The sequence below is a fragment of the Maylandia zebra genome, linkage group LG5 (genome assembly GCF_041146795.1).
Source record: "Maylandia zebra isolate NMK-2024a linkage group LG5, Mzebra_GT3a, whole genome shotgun sequence".
NCBI classification, from domain to species: Eukaryota; Metazoa; Chordata; class Actinopteri; order Cichliformes; family Cichlidae; genus Maylandia; species Maylandia zebra.
In genome coordinates, this window is record NC_135171.1 from 12,374,224 (window position 1) to 12,389,365 (window position 15,142).

The following is a 15,142-nucleotide window of genomic DNA, read 5'->3' on the forward strand; positions in this document are numbered from 1 at the left end:
AAACATGAAACTGTGACTCTTTTCAACACTTTTTGGGCATAAATCGAAACATTTATTGGTTTTAAATTCACATGAGGCTCTTTATTGTGAACCCTGCGCCATGTTTCTCTCTATTAATATAATGTTGGATATTTATAGTAACATGTTTAATGCCACACAGCTCCTGAAATAATCTCTTCTAAGGTTGCATCCTCTGTGGCCACACACAATAGCAAACATCCCTGGCAGCACTTGACAACAAAAACGCTGCACGACTATTACTTAGAGGCCAACGTGAGTTCACAGCATGAAAGTCACGCAAGAGGTTAAATGTAGGGTCAAACAAAAGTTAAGTAGATGAGAAGATGAATTATGAAGTCTTGGCTGTAACTTTGATTCTGTTTTAGTGTTGTTGTTTTTGTTTGTTTGTTTTCATCTCTGTCTCTCTGATTATTCCTGTTTTTGTTGTTGTCTTTTAAACATATTATTTCATGGTAGAGGTAATGATGCAATGCCCTTCAGAGTCTGCATAAAGGAAAATAATAACTCTCTCCCTCCAGGATGCTCCTAATGCAACTCTCTAACACTCCCTCGCTGTGTGTACAGTGCATAAAATAACTGGGATACAAAAATAGCCGGCTTGAGTTCAGAGCAATGACAAAAACGTAGCTTTCCTTTTGTGTCAATTGAGACAGGCGCCCCGCACCAATAGGAGTCGGAGGAGGTGGCATATGCTAATGAGGGACAAATGTCCACTGACCGTGACCTTGAGGAAAACAGTATAAAGGAGGGCACATCCCAGTAAGCAGTTATTTCGTTGTGCTCTTTCTGAGGTCAGTGGACAACTTTTTGCCTCTGTTTGGTAGGTTGAACTTTGCGCATTTTGCGCGCGGGAATTGTCTGCCTTTTTAAAGAGTCCCAATTTATTTTTTAAGAGTAAAATAATCTCGCTTGCCATTGCTTCGTCGGTTAACGGTCTTTACACTTCTGTAGTTTTCTTCTGATTTCTTAGTAGCGGATTTGCGCTCTTTGCGCACAGGCTGTTTTCGTTTCATCCCGTCGTGGAAACTGAAGTAACCACAGGCGCTTTGACATGTAATGAGCTACTGACCTTAATGCAAAGATTTGTCTTCTTATCAAAGAAATTCTTCAACTGGTGCCTCCAGTTTTCGGGGCCGGCGAGGAGCTGCCACCATGTCGCGCTTTGACGTGAAAGAGTTTGGAGAGGCTTCGCCGTTTTTACGCAAATCTGATCTGGAGCTGCTGGCGATGCAAACCACGGCTTTTGACGGTAGGCCTTTTAAGGAGACTTCAAAGGAACTAAACCTTAAAGCGCTTCACTTAAGAAATAGTCTTTTTAAAAGGAGAAATCTATCTGATGTTGTGCGATTAGGCCTTTTCATTTTAGTAACAAAGCTGTGTTTAATGTAATGTTTTTAAAGGGATAAAACAAACAGTTTTGAAACAACAACAACAACAAAAATGCGTAAACTATGTTTGGAATTTTAAAATTGAGATCATTGTGATCGCAACAAATGCATCCTAACATAACAGAACATATATTAGTTAGTTATTAGTTATTCATATTTTATTCAAAGTTTGATTTGAACTTTGCATTTACATTATATATATATATATATATATTGTTTGTTTGTTTGTTTGTTTAAATCTGCTTAACTAAATGTTTATTAACCAGTGTATGAATGTGAGAGTGAATGAATAGTGGTATTGTAAAGCGCTTTGGGTGCCTTGAAAAGCGCTATATAAATCCAATCCATTATTATTATTATTATTATTATTATTAAATTTTTTGAGATTTGTTTTTTTATTATCAATAATTCCCCCAATCCTCTCAATAATACTCCTCTCTCTCTACACCTCTGCCAGGTAAGAAGCGAGCTTGGATCCCGGATGAAAAAGAGGCTTACATTGAGATCGAGATCAAGGAAGTCAGCGGTGACAAAGTCATTGTTGAGACCAAAGATGGCAGGGTAAATGTTCATCCCTCTGTGGTACGGTGGTACCTGCTGACACATCTTCTCATGACTTTAACTGTATCTGCATGATTTCTTTCTCATGTCTTTGTGTGTCCATCGCCTCAGACCCTGACAGTGAAGGACTGTGACATCCAGCAAATGAACCCTCCAAAGTATGACATGATCGAAGACATGGCCATGCTGACGCACCTCAATGAGGCCTCTGTGCTTCACAACCTGCGCAGCCGCTACAGTGCCTGGATGATCTATGTAAGTATCTCAGCACCGAGGGATGCCATGTTTCCAGGTTGCTTTAAGTGGCTAGATTATCCAGAGTTCAGCTGTGAGCTTGTGTGAAGTCAGCCTCTCAGTAGAAAGATGGTTTTAGGCATCTTGTGTCTTGTCCCTCTGTTTCCTCAGACTTACTCGGGGCTCTTCTGCGTGACAGTGAATCCATACAAATGGCTGCCTGTCTACACAGCTCCTGTGGTGGCTGCCTACAAAGGAAAACGCCGCTCTGAGGCACCGCCGCACATCTACTCGATTGCAGACAATGCCTACAATGACATGCTTCGCAGTGAGTGCACACACACACTCACGCACATGTGAAATAACTCTGCAAAGTGGTCTAACGCAGGTGGTGTCTTTTTAAATATAAACACACATCTATTCTGTCTTCATCAGATCGAGAGAATCAATCCATGCTCATCACGTAAGTTTCACCTGCTTTATTTTTTATTTTATTTTTAAATTTGGTCTTGTTTCAAGCCACAAATTTGGGAAGAAATACACATCTTACACACGTACAACAATTTTAAAGATTTGATTTGAAGATTTTTTTGTTTTTTCCTCCATTTTTTATTTTTCTCTGACTGAACCTTGTTCCTTCCTTTTTAATTTTTTTACCCCACTTGTAACATGCAGTGTACGTGTACCAGTTTTGTGAGCAGTTTTTACTGTGTCTGTTTGTATGTACACTTTGTTATTTTTTTACACTCCTATAGCGGAGAATCCGGTGCTGGCAAAACTGTCAACACGAAACGTGTCATTCAGTATTTTGCCATTGTGGCAGCTCTCGGGGATACACCTGCCAAAAAAGGAGTAAGGCCGATGTGGCAACCCGTATTTTTGTTTCCTCCCGTTTTTTAATCTTTTTTTTTTGTTTTTTTGCTTCATTTAATTTTTATTTTCTTCCTCTTTTTTTTGGTCCCAGGACCCCTTAAAACCATGTCCATACATTTTCCTCACTGTCAACATGGTGAATGTGAGAACTGATTACATTCATGTCTGAGTCTCTACCTTCATGTGTTGTGTTCCAGCTGCTCCACTCTGCTTTCTTATTGTTTTTAATCATTCCTTTTTTCCTCTCCCCTTTTCCCTTTTTTATGGCTCAGAATTTTAATTTTCTCTTCTTTTCCCCTTTTGCTTTAATTTTTTTTGGGACTTTTCCGTGTTGTTTGATGCTCCCCTTTTTCTTCCCTCCGTTCATCATAAGAAACATGGTGGCCTTTTTTTTTTTTTTTTTTTTTACCACAGCTTTAACACCAAGTTTCTAATTTTCCAGTCGATCATGGTGTTCCCCTTTGATTGTGAGAGCATTATTCAGTCATGGCTTCTGTGATATGACACTCACACTCTTTTCCCCTTCTTTCTTTACAGCAAGGTCCTGCAACCAAAACTGGGGTGAGTTTAGCAGCAAAATAAACACAACTGTCAAAAATTACTTTGTGTTGGCATTTTTTTTATATTACACTTTTTTTTTCTTTGCAGGGGACTCTGGAGGATCAGATCATTGAGGCGAATCCTGCCATGGAGGCGTTTGGTAATGCCAAAACGCTAAGGAATGACAACTCATCCCGATTTGTGAGTAACTGGAAACTGTACTTAGTCTAAAACAGAGTTTATGGATTGAAACATATTTGGAATTCTCTTAATGGTGATTATTTATTTTAAACTCGATGATTTCTTACGTCTGCAGGGCAAATTCATTAGGATCCACTTTGGTCCTACTGGCAAACTGGCCTCAGCTGACATTGACATATGTGAGTAAATAAAAGCGCAGAGTGATTAAAACCACACAGTTCTCAGTTTGTTTCATGTCCCACACAAACATGTCCTTCAGATCTTCTGGAAAAATCCAGAGTTATATTCCAGCAGCCTGGTGAGAGAAGCTACCACATCTACTACCAGATCATGTCACAGAAGAAACCAGAACTCTTAGGTTAGTTACTCTGGTTACTTTGGATATTTAGATACTGTGTACTACTGCTGATCTGCAAAATGATTTTAAAAACCTTTGTTTTCCAGACATGCTGCTGGTGTCGTCCAACCCATATGACTACCACTTCTGCTCCCAGGGCGTGACGACTGTCGAGAACCTGAATGATGGGCTGGAGCTGATGGCCACTGATGTAAACTTTTATCCTCTTCGCTGATAAACAAAACAAAACAAAAAAACAAACCCAAACCTGTACGCTGAATAGATTTGCAAAGTTGTGAGCGTTGCTTTCTTGATCTCTTACAGCATGCCATGGACATCCTGGGCTTCCTACCAGAGGAGAAGTATGGCTGCTATAAAATAGTCGGAGCCATCATGCACTTTGGCAACATGAAATTCAAGCAAAAGCAGCGCGAGGAACAGGCGGAGGCCGACGGCACTGAAAGTAAGAACCTGTAGTCTGCAAGGAGTGAGCATAAAAGAATGAAAAGAAACCATGCAGTTAAAACAGGGGTCATGTTTCACACGTTTTTCATCTCCCTTTCTGCTACCAGATGCAGACAAAGCCTCATACCTGATGGGAGTCAGTTCAGCTGACCTCATCAAGGGCCTCCTCCACCCAAGGGTGAAGGTGGGAAATGAGTATGTTGTGAAGGGACAGAATGTTGAACAGGTGAGGAGACGCAGTGTCTCATGTCTGTGTTTTTGTTAAGCGTAAAGAGGCATAATCCACCCCATAATAATCATACAAACATCTATTAGTACAGTGGAGTAAAAGTTCAGTGGTTGCTCTCCTACCGCTAGGCTAATGGAAGGACGGCTTCTTAATCCTCAGTCAATACACTCACCTCTCAACACACACTAGAATATGGTTTTCAAACAACAGAGGCCATCCACGTGAATGATAGTATTCCTTCTTTGTGTGTGTGTGTGTGTGTGTGTGTAACTGTGCTTGGGTGCTGAAGGTTACCTATGCAGTCGGAGCTTTGGCCAAAGCCACGTATGACCGCATGTTCAAATGGCTCGTGGGGCGCATCAACCGGACCCTGTACACCTCCCTCCCTCGCCAGTACTTCATAGGAGTCTTGGACATTGCAGGGTTTGAGATCTTTGATGTGAGTTGATCTGCATGAAAGTTCAAATAACAGTCATACAGATAAAAGTTGAAAAAATAAAACTAGTTCAACACTTGCGTGATGATACGTCTTTTTGTAACCTGATCGTTCCTCGCCGTAGCTCACACTGCAATGACTCGGCAACGCTGCAGGCTGATCTGTAACAGTTCCTCCTGTTTTTCATGCTCCTGTGGTGTCTCCTCTGAACACCTGTTCTTTTTTCTTTTTTCTTCCATTGAAGCTCAACAGCTTTGAGCAGCTGTGCATCAACTTCACGAATGAGAAACTGCAACAGTTTTTCAACCACCACATGTTCATCCTGGAGCAGGAAGAGTACAAGAGAGAGGGTATCGAATGGACCTTCATCGATTTCGGGCTGGACCTTCAAGCGTGCATTGATCTCATTGAAAAGGTGAGCACAGCGTTGTGCTGTTACACATGTGAGGGCTTATAGAGACTAACATGCTGTGTTTGGTGCAGCCGCTGGGCATCATGTCCATCCTTGAAGAGGAGTGCATGTTCCCAAAGGCTTCAGATAACAGCTTTAAAGCCAAGATGTATGACAATCACCTTGGCAAGTCACCAAACTTCCAAAAACCACGGCCAGACAAGAAGCGCAAGTTCGAGGCCCATTTTGAACTGGTGCACTACGCTGGAGTAGTAAGTTGGTTTTCACAAGAGCAATTCTACAAGATAACATTTTACATTTAATACATTACCTGTTTATACATTTGCATTTGTTTGTTTATTTGTAGGTACCGTACAACATTTTTGGCTGGTTAGACAAAAATAAGGACCCACTGAATGAGACAGTGGTGGCTTGTTTCCAAAAGTCTGCCAACAAGCTGCTTGCTTCTCTGTATGAGAATTACGTTGGCTCTGACTCAGGTACAGTTTGGATTCTGATGGATGACTAAAGAATGAATAAATGATGTTTTAATCGTTTATTAATTTAGTAATCCTTCCTTTGACACCCTTGCAGCGCCTGACCCCAAGGCAGGTGGCAAGGAAAAGAGGAAGAAGGCAGCCTCCTTCCAGACTGTGTCCCAGCTTCATAAGGTGAGGCTGATGTGGCTGCTGCAGGGCTTGTGGAAAAACACTGAAGCTGGAAGCAAATGCACTGAGAGGCTTTAATGCAGGTGTTTAGTGCAAAATTGTGGATGTCACTGGAGCATGGGGACGGAGGCAGTTAAGACTTGCAGTGATGTTTAGGGCAATGATCACATGAACATCACTTTAAGTCTGTGCTGGCTCCTCTCTTCTTTACTTCAAGGATTTCTCATGTGAGCGTCACAGAGTAACAGGTTTTGCATGGTTGATGTCTTTGGTATTTTAACAGATTATTCAAAGTATTTTTATTCACTCATTTGGTTTGCTGTGATTCTTTGTTCCTGCAGGAAAATCTGAATAAGCTGATGACCAACCTCCGGAGCACGCAGCCCCATTTTGTTCGCTGCATCATCCCTAATGAGACCAAGACTCCAGGTAAACCGAAACGTAATCATCACATATTACCAGCTGATTAAAACCAATATGGACTTTTGGACACCACGACTCATGTTTGAAACCTGTTCTGCACAGGGATCATGGATGCATTTCTTGTGCTGCACCAGCTGCGCTGTAACGGCGTGCTGGAAGGCATCAGGATCTGCAGGAAGGGCTTTCCTAACCGGATCCTCTACGCCGAGTTCAAGCAGCGGTAAGATATGCGCACACATCACTCAGATCACATAAGAGATATCGCGGTGCTATCATGGTCCTTTTTGTTTGGTAATCATTCAATCAGCTACCGCATCCTGAACCCACACGCCATCCCAGATGACAAGTTTGTGGACAGCAGGAAAGCAGCGGAGAAGCTGCTGGCCTCCCTGGACATCGACCACAGCCAGTACAGATTTGGACACACAAAGGTGTCTATTTTATTTGATATTTTTCTATGTTTCTCATAATTTATACACAGTACATTTTTTAAGATTAAATTGAAACAGTACATAAAATTCTCCATATACATATTTACACACAAAGGGATAAATTAAAATTAATAATAATAATTAATCAAAATGCTAATAGTGTATAACACAGATTTTTTATATTAGCTATTAAACAATTTAACAATTCAAATGCATTTATTTAGAAGGTTTCTGTGTTTTTCTTTAATACAAATATGAATATATTTTACTTAGTACATTTTTATTGTGGCTGTATTCCTTGGCTGTGTCAAAGTTAAAATGATTTTTGAAATTGAAAGTTAATCGACCATTTGATTATGCAAATAAAAATCTTTGTAATCCACACTTTTTAGTTTGTATTTTGTAATTAAAGCAGTGTCTCTTTTCATGTAGGTGTTCTTCAAAGCAGGCTTGCTGGGTCACCTCGAAGAGATGAGGGATGAGCGTTTGGCCAAAGTCTTGACGCTGTTCCAGGCGGCCGCTCGTGGCAAAATCATGAGGATGGAGCTGCTGAAGATGACGGAAAGGAGGTAAAAAAAAGAAAAGAAAAGAAAAAGAAAAAAGAAAAAGTAATTTTGCTCATTACTCTAAAAGAAGAGAAAGTGTGTTAATGAACACCAGTCTTCGAGCTCCACCTTACAGGAAGGTGAAGACATGAGTACAAAAAGCAGACCTCCAACAGTTGCTCCTCCGAACAGGTTTAATAGAGCCCGGTGAGCCGCCAGCCCCCCGGCCTGTGATACACTATACCTTATCGTTCACTCCCTCGCTCAAGTATGTTTGGCATGCAAGGGCAGTGTTATCGGCGTGTGTGAGGCGTGTGCTTGTCCTTGTATGGTTACCAGTTATGCGTGTGGCCCTGCTGTTAATAAGGGCTGCATGCCCCCCTCATCTCTCTCCCGCACACCCCACGCTCGCAGGTCTCTGGCCATTCTCTCCCTCTGCTTTCTCTAAATGAAACAATGCGGACGGTGTCCTCAGAGCCAGGTGGCGACATGTGTCAAGTGGCAGCTGCTCCGGGCCTCCCTAAAAATACAACCATCACCACCACCCCCACCCACCCCACCCCTTCCCTGGATGCCCAATGGCCCCTGGCCCCTTTTGTCCACGGCGCCTGTACTTCTAAGTGTGTGCATTGATGGGATAGGTGGCGGGTGACAGAGGATTAAAGCTGGCTGTCGGACAGAGGGCTTTAGTTTCTAAATAAACACAAACGCTCACCTTTGAGAGGCACCCGGCACGGAGTCATGTCAAAAACGCAATCAGCCCCTCAACCCTCCCGCACAACCACCACCTCCCAACCCTTGCAAGCGCACGCTCGCCCAAACCCTCTAAACATTGACGCGAAGTCCTTGACTAATCTGCTCCGGGTCCATATTTAGGGCTGTGAGACACCATCCTGCTGAGACTAAATCAATCTGGCTACCCTGTTTGGCCAGAGTCGTGAAACATCAAAAGCAGCATTAGGTGTATGATTTCATGTGGCATCCATCTGTGTATGATTAGATACAAGGGAGTGGATACTCGCAGGGTTAGTGCCAAAAAATCAAGCGCCAAGAAGAAGTCGATAAATAAACGGGGAAAGCCCGGGATAAATCTCTCTGACCTAACCGCCCTGCGGTATAACATTTAGGATTTTAACTTTGCATCCACTGAACTTTCGAGCAGACTTGGCATCATGTGACACTACTTTAGCTACCTAATATATCCATTTATTTAAGTTTTCTATTTGAACTTCTTATCTGTAGCTTTTAGTTGTTTAAACCATTTATTCTGCACCTTTTATTCATTTCAAATATAACACTTTTAGCTCTCCAGTTAATATATCATTCTCTTTACTCGACCTTTCCCTGATTACATGCTCCCAGTAGAAGTGATCACAGGGAACAAAAACTACATTTATATTTACTTTTAATTTACTGAAATAACATTAAAGCTACACAAATTTAATTCATGTTTGCTCACATAAATATATAGAAAATTTTTTTTTTTCCAGTCAAAATGTCACATGACTGTGATGTAGTTGTTTGCGTTGAGAGATCCGTTCTGAAAGTTTACCCCTGGTAAAAACATTGCCTGTATAAGCATTAAAACTAATAGGAAAAAATGACCGAACACTAAAACAGCTTTTTTTTGTCAATTAAATTATGTTATATAAAACTAATTTAGCTACACAACAGGTTTTAAACAAAGAAAACCTTTTGTTGATGTTTTCAGAGAGGCTCTGATGATCATCCAGTGGAACATCCGGGCCTTCAACGCCGTCAAGCACTGGCCCTGGATGAAGCTCTTCTTCAAAATAAAACCCCTCCTGAAGAGCGTCGCTAACGAGAAAGAGCTGGCGTCTCTGAAGGAGGAGCTGGCCAAGCTGAAGGAAGCTCTGGAAAAATCTGAAATGAAACGGAAGGAGCTGGAAGAGCGGCAGGTCAGCCTGATCCAAGAGAAAAATGACCTCTCTCTACAGCTGCAAGCCGTGAGTTTTTCTCCTGATGTGCGGTATTTACACATTCAGCCTTTACACACACTGGCGTAGTGAGAAATTTGCTAAAGATGTACTTTTTCTTCCTCACAGGAGCAGGACAACCTGGCAGACGCTGAGGAACGCTGTGACCTGCTCATCAAGACTAAGATCCAGCTGGAGGCCAAAGTCAAGGAACTCCTGGAAAGACTGGAGGACGAGGAAGAGATGAGCTCTAATGTGCTCGCTAAGAAGCGCAAGCTGGAGGATGAGTGTGCCGAGCTGAAGAAGGATATAGACGATCTGGAGATCACCCTGGCTAAACTGGAAAAGGAGAAGCATGCCACTGAGAACAAGGTAAGAAAAATGGATGAGAAAGAGCAGTAAGCTTCCTCCAGGGGGCGCTAAGAGGCCAGAGAAAGGACCACAGCATGCACAGTGGACAGGAGTTCAGTTTCTCACTGGCTGATTGTTAAACTCATTTTTAATCTTTTTATTTTGCAGGTGAAAAACCTAATTGAGGAAATGGCAGCTCTGGATGAAACCATACTGAAGCTGACCAAGGAGAAGAAGGCTCTTCAGGAGGCTCATCAGCAGACTCTGGATGACCTACAGGCAGAGGAGGACAAAGTCAACACTCTGACCAAAGCAAAGGCTAAGCTGGAGCAACAAGTAGATGATGTGAGTTTAAGACTAAACACAGAAACAAAGTGCTGTTACACCATTTAGTCAAAATTGTAAGATGTTTTCTTTCTGTGGTTCATCAGCTGGAAGGCTCTTTGGAACAAGAGAAAAAGCTACGTATGGACCTGGAACGAGTCAAACGTAAGCTGGAGGGAGATCTAAAGCTCTCTTTAGAGTCTGTGATGGACTTGGAGAATGACAAACAGCAACTTGAAGAGAAGCTGAAAAAGTGAGGATTGTCCCATAATCGCAGATAAACCATCTTTTAAACTATAAAGAGTGAATGATAAAGAACGATTCCCGAACATTTTCCCAACAGAAAAGACTTTGAAATGAATGAAATTAGCACAAGGATAGAAGATGAGCAAGCATTGTCCAATCAGCTTCAGAAGAAGATAAAGGAGCTGCAGGTGAAAATGAGCCTTAGCGTCTAGTAGAGCAGATGTGAGCCACCATCACAAAGTAACTGACTGTCGCTTTTCTCCAGGCTCGCATCGAGGAGTTGGAAGAGGAGCTAGAGGCCGACAGGGCTTACAGGGCTAAAGTGGAGAAGCAGCGCGGGGACGTGGCCCGTGAGCTGGAGGAGCTGAGCGAGCGCCTGGAGGAGGCCGGTGGAGCCACCTCGGCCCAGATCGAGATGAACAAGAAGAGAGAGGCGGATTTTCTGAAGCTGCGGCGGGACCTGGAGGAAGCCATGCTGCACCACGAGGCCACGACCGCAGCTTTGCGGAAGAAGCACGCCGACACCGTGGCAGAGCTGAGCGAGCAGATTGACAGCCTGCAGAGGGTTAAGCAGAAACTGGAGAAAGAGAGGAGCGAGGCCAAGATGGAGGCCGATGACCTGGCCTCGACTGTGGAGCAGCTCTCCAGGGGCAAGGTATAGATAGAGATTTAAACTAGTACGGGAATTGCATTTATATTTGTGGCGAAATCAAAGAATTTGCATCTACTCAACAGGCCACTTCAGAGAAGACGTGCCGACTCTATGAAGATCAAATGAACGAGGCTAAAGCCAAGGTGGAGGAGCTCCAGAGGCAGCTCAGTGAAACCAGCACACAAAAGGCCCGTGCTCAGGCTGAGAGTGGTAAGAGGCTATAATTTGATCTAAAAATCTCACAGATTTCATAGACTCATAAGTAATGCCTGTAACTGCTTAACTCCACTATGCAGCCGAGCTGGGCAGGAAGCTTGAGGAGCGAGAGGGCATGGTGTCCCAGCTCCAACGTGCCAAAAACTCCTTCAGCCAGAGCGTGGAGGAGCTCAAGAAACAGCTTGAGGAGGAGAATAAGGTCAGCTCCCAATTGATCAGTTCATCAGTCAAAACTTACCGGCTCACTCGGCGTGTGTTGAGAGTTCCTCCAGTTAAATTAACTCCTTTTCTACCATCATAACTGATCTCTTAAGGCCAAGAGCGCCTTGGCCCATGCTCTCCAATCGTCTCGGCACGACTGTGATCTCCTAAGAGAGCAGTACGATGAAGAGCAGGAGACCAAGGCTGACCTGCAGAGAGCTCTGTCCAAAGCCAACGCTGAGGTGGCTCAGTGGAGGACAAAGTATGAAACTGATGCCATCCAGAGGACTGAGGAGCTGGAGGAAGCCAAGTGAGCGTGATGTGGTTTTTAACTTGCAAAATTCGATGGCGCCACGTGATTATTTTGAGAGCTGACTTTCAGTTCTGTTTGCCTCTCATTAGAAAGAAGCTGGTGGCACGCCTACAGGAGGCTGAAGAGAGTGTAGAAGCTTCCAATGCCAAGTGCTCCTCCCTGGAGAAGACGAAACATCGACTCCAGACAGAGATCGAAGACCTGGTCATTGATCTGGAACGTGCCAATGCTGCGGCTGCTGCCCTGGACAGAAAGCAGCGGAACTTTGACAAGGTACTGGCAATGACAAGGACCCTACATCATCAGTACTGCATTCCTGATGTGACCTACTTTGGTGAATTATCTTTGCATTCTTTAGGGAATATCACCCTATTTTTGCACCTCAATCTAGACCCTCTGAGAAGCAATGCTAATAAAAAGCCAAAGAAAACCTTTAATTGTCCCTTCCAGGTGCTAGCTGAATGGAAGCAGAAGTACGAAGAGTCCCAGTCAGAGCTGGAGACCTCTCAAAAAGAGTCTCGTGGCCTGAGCACAGAGCTCTTTAAACTGAAGAACACCTATGAGGAGACCTTGGAACATCTGGAGACCATCAAAAGGGAGAACAAGAACCTCCAAGGTACACATGGCATCATTAAAATTCAGCTGGAATTTACAGAAAGGTTTTCCCTTGACGTAAATTTAAATATAATACTTTCACATATCTTCTCCACCAGAGGAGATTGCTGACCTTTCAGATCAAATCAGTCAGGGAGGAAAAACCATTCACGAGCTGGAAAAGATAAAGAAGGGTCTGGACATCGAGAAAAGTGAGATTCAAGCTGCACTAGAGGAAGCTGAAGTAAGCAGCTTGCTGCGTTTATGTGCAATATTCCTTAAGAACAGTCTGCTAAATTCTTAATGCTCCATCTGTCTGTCTCAGGCTACTCTGGAACACGAAGAGAGCAAAACTCTCCGGACCCAGCTGGAGCTTAACCAGATAAAAGCTGATATTGACAGGAAGCTAGCGGAGAAGGATGAAGAAATTGACAATCTTCGGTGGGTTTTCTAGATAAAGCTCAATTACACTCTTGCTGATCTGCAGGAGTTTTTTATTTGCGCCTTTTTCTCCTTTTCAGGCGGAACCACCAGAAAACGGTGGAGTCTATGCAGGCTACCTTGGATGCTGAGGCCAAGTCTCGCAACGAGGCAGTGCGCCTGAGGAAGAAGATGGAAGGCGACCTGAATGAGATGGAGGTGCAGTTGAACCACGCTAACAGGCAGGCCTCGGAGTCCCAGAAACTCCTCAGAAACCTACAGGTGCAGCTCAAGGTGAGTCCATAACTACAGCCAGTCAGTGAGCTCACCTGATGTGCCATTGCACTCTAATGACTTTCTCCACCTGACGCATGACTCCAGGACACTCAGCTAGAGCTGGATGAGACCACCCACAAGAACGAGGAGCTGAAGGAGCAGGTTGCAGTGACAGAGCGTCGAAACAACCTGCTCACCGCCGAAGTGGAGGAGCTCAGGGCCATGCTGGAGCAGAACGATCGCTCACGCAAGCTGGCAGAACATGAACTGCTCGAGGCTACTGAAAGAGTCAACCTGCTGCACTCTCAGGTTGGAAGAAAATATTAGATGTTTTTTAAGATAGCACTAGTTATAGTCTTGTACTTTAAATGTTGGAAGGAGTTTTCCGTTTCAGAACACTGGGCTGATCAACCAGAAGAAGAAGCTGGAGGGCGATCTGTCCGTGCTGTCGAATGAGGTGGATGATGCCGTACAGGAGTGCCGTAATGCAGAAGAAAAAGCCAAAAAGGCAATCACTGATGTAAGTGCCCCAGTAACCAAAATACCAAATACAACTGTATACATCTGTGGCATAGGACTGGTTGCAATTAAGTTAGATTATTTGCCGATTTAACAGAGATTTTCTGCATTTGTAGGCGGCCATGATGGCAGAGGAGCTGAAGAAGGAGCAGGACACAAGTGCGCATCTGGAGAGGATGAAGAAGAACATGGAGCAGACCATAAAGGACCTGCAGATGCGTCTGAACGAGGCTGAGCAGATTGCCCTCAAGGGTGGAAAGAAGCAAGTTCAGAAGCTGGAGGCCAGAGTAGGAAATCACATCAGTCAACTGCATATTTACATAGTCTCTCGTCCACGTGCTTTACTTTGGAGTGAGTTTTAGTCATTTGCTTATTGCAATGGTAGGTCAAAGAACTGGAGAACGAATTTGAGTCTGAGCAAAAGAAGAGCCAAGAGTATCAGAAGGGAGTGCGCAAGTATGAAAGGAGAATCAAAGAGCTCTCCTACCAGGTAACTCACTGCGTGTGCACACGGAGCATGCAGAGGTGTGCAAATAAGATGTAAGACCTACCTCTGTTTCTCTGCAGGCCGAGGAGGACAAGAAGAATCTGGTCCGCCTGCAAGACCTCATCGACAAGCTGCAAGCCAAAGTAAAGAGTTACAAGAGACAGGCCGAAGAAGCGGTGAGTTTTCTGTTTGACAGTAAATGAAAGCTGTAATCGAAGCGATGATTCTAAGTGATGTTGTTTAAACTACAAATTTCTGAGCTTTTCTGTGCGCCACCAGACTGAAAATATCAATAGAATACTCAAAGATCTTTTAGTTTGGTGTAAATTGAATATTTTTCTTGGTTTTCTTTTACGCAGGAAGATCAGGTGAACACCAACATGTCCAAGTACAGGAAACTCCAGCATGAGCTTGACGATGCAGAGGAGAGGGCCGATATGGCTGAATCGCAGGTCAACAAGCTGCGTACCCGCACCCGGGATCAAGGCACCAAGGTCGGTAAACAACCCACAATGCATTTCTTGTTACAGCTCACTGCAGAATGGAATTGTATGACCTTTGGAAGAATATTTTAAAATTAGCCAGCGGGCTCCGTAGCATGGACTAATTTTAGAAGAGACTAGATGTAATCCTCTGTTAAAGATGAACTCACTTTAGCCCTCTCATGTGATCTGTAGCACGGTTATGAGTAACTCTGACACTGTGTATGTTGTTGCTAACAAACATCACTGTCTCGTGCTTTTCAGCTGGCCGAGTGATGGAAGAAAGCTGCCCTCAAACCTACGACAGTCAGCCAGCTGCAACAGCTGTGCACCAACTGTGATGGCGCACCCTCCAAATAAAGACTTTTAAACCTTTAAACG

General features: G+C 43.7%; 1 protein-coding gene across 3 annotated transcripts; it reads left to right on the top strand.

Annotated features, from left to right (window-relative positions):
* The first annotated feature begins 787 nt into the window (after positions 1 to 787).
* Positions 788 to 15,140, top strand: myh7ba (myosin, heavy chain 7B, cardiac muscle, beta a). 3 transcript variants are annotated; one of them, XM_012924891.3, is made up of 44 exons: positions 788 to 841; positions 1,122 to 1,270; positions 1,867 to 1,970; positions 2,082 to 2,225; positions 2,376 to 2,532; positions 2,640 to 2,667; positions 2,960 to 3,056; positions 3,615 to 3,638; positions 3,726 to 3,818; positions 3,934 to 3,997; positions 4,078 to 4,176; positions 4,263 to 4,366; positions 4,480 to 4,618; positions 4,728 to 4,846; positions 5,139 to 5,288; positions 5,530 to 5,700; positions 5,769 to 5,948; positions 6,044 to 6,176; positions 6,271 to 6,347; positions 6,686 to 6,773; positions 6,870 to 6,987; positions 7,075 to 7,198; positions 7,631 to 7,767; positions 9,455 to 9,710; positions 9,810 to 10,052; positions 10,200 to 10,376; positions 10,463 to 10,608; positions 10,699 to 10,789; positions 10,867 to 11,256; positions 11,337 to 11,463; positions 11,550 to 11,668; positions 11,784 to 11,980; positions 12,073 to 12,256; positions 12,434 to 12,599; positions 12,697 to 12,821; positions 12,903 to 13,018; positions 13,099 to 13,291; positions 13,379 to 13,582; positions 13,668 to 13,793; positions 13,909 to 14,079; positions 14,178 to 14,282; positions 14,360 to 14,455; positions 14,639 to 14,773; positions 15,026 to 15,140. In XM_012924891.3, the coding sequence occupies exons 2-44, from the start codon at positions 1,174 to 1,176 to the stop codon at positions 15,035 to 15,037; spliced, it is 5,826 nt and encodes a 1,941-aa protein (XP_012780345.2). In that variant the 5' UTR covers positions 788 to 841; positions 1,122 to 1,173; the 3' UTR covers positions 15,038 to 15,140. The 3 variants fall into 3 exon arrangements, 2 of the variants coding, with proteins under 2 accessions (XP_012780345.2, XP_076739889.1); XM_076883774.1 differs by lacking the exons at positions 788 to 841; positions 1,122 to 1,270; positions 1,867 to 1,970; positions 2,082 to 2,225; positions 2,960 to 3,056 and having other exon boundaries at positions 2,445 to 2,532; XR_001168035.2 differs by lacking the exons at positions 13,379 to 13,582; positions 13,668 to 13,793; positions 13,909 to 14,079; ... (2 more) ...; positions 14,639 to 14,773; positions 15,026 to 15,140 and having other exon boundaries at positions 12,697 to 12,789; positions 13,099 to 13,239.
* The last annotated feature ends 2 nt before the right edge of the window (positions 15,141 to 15,142 follow it).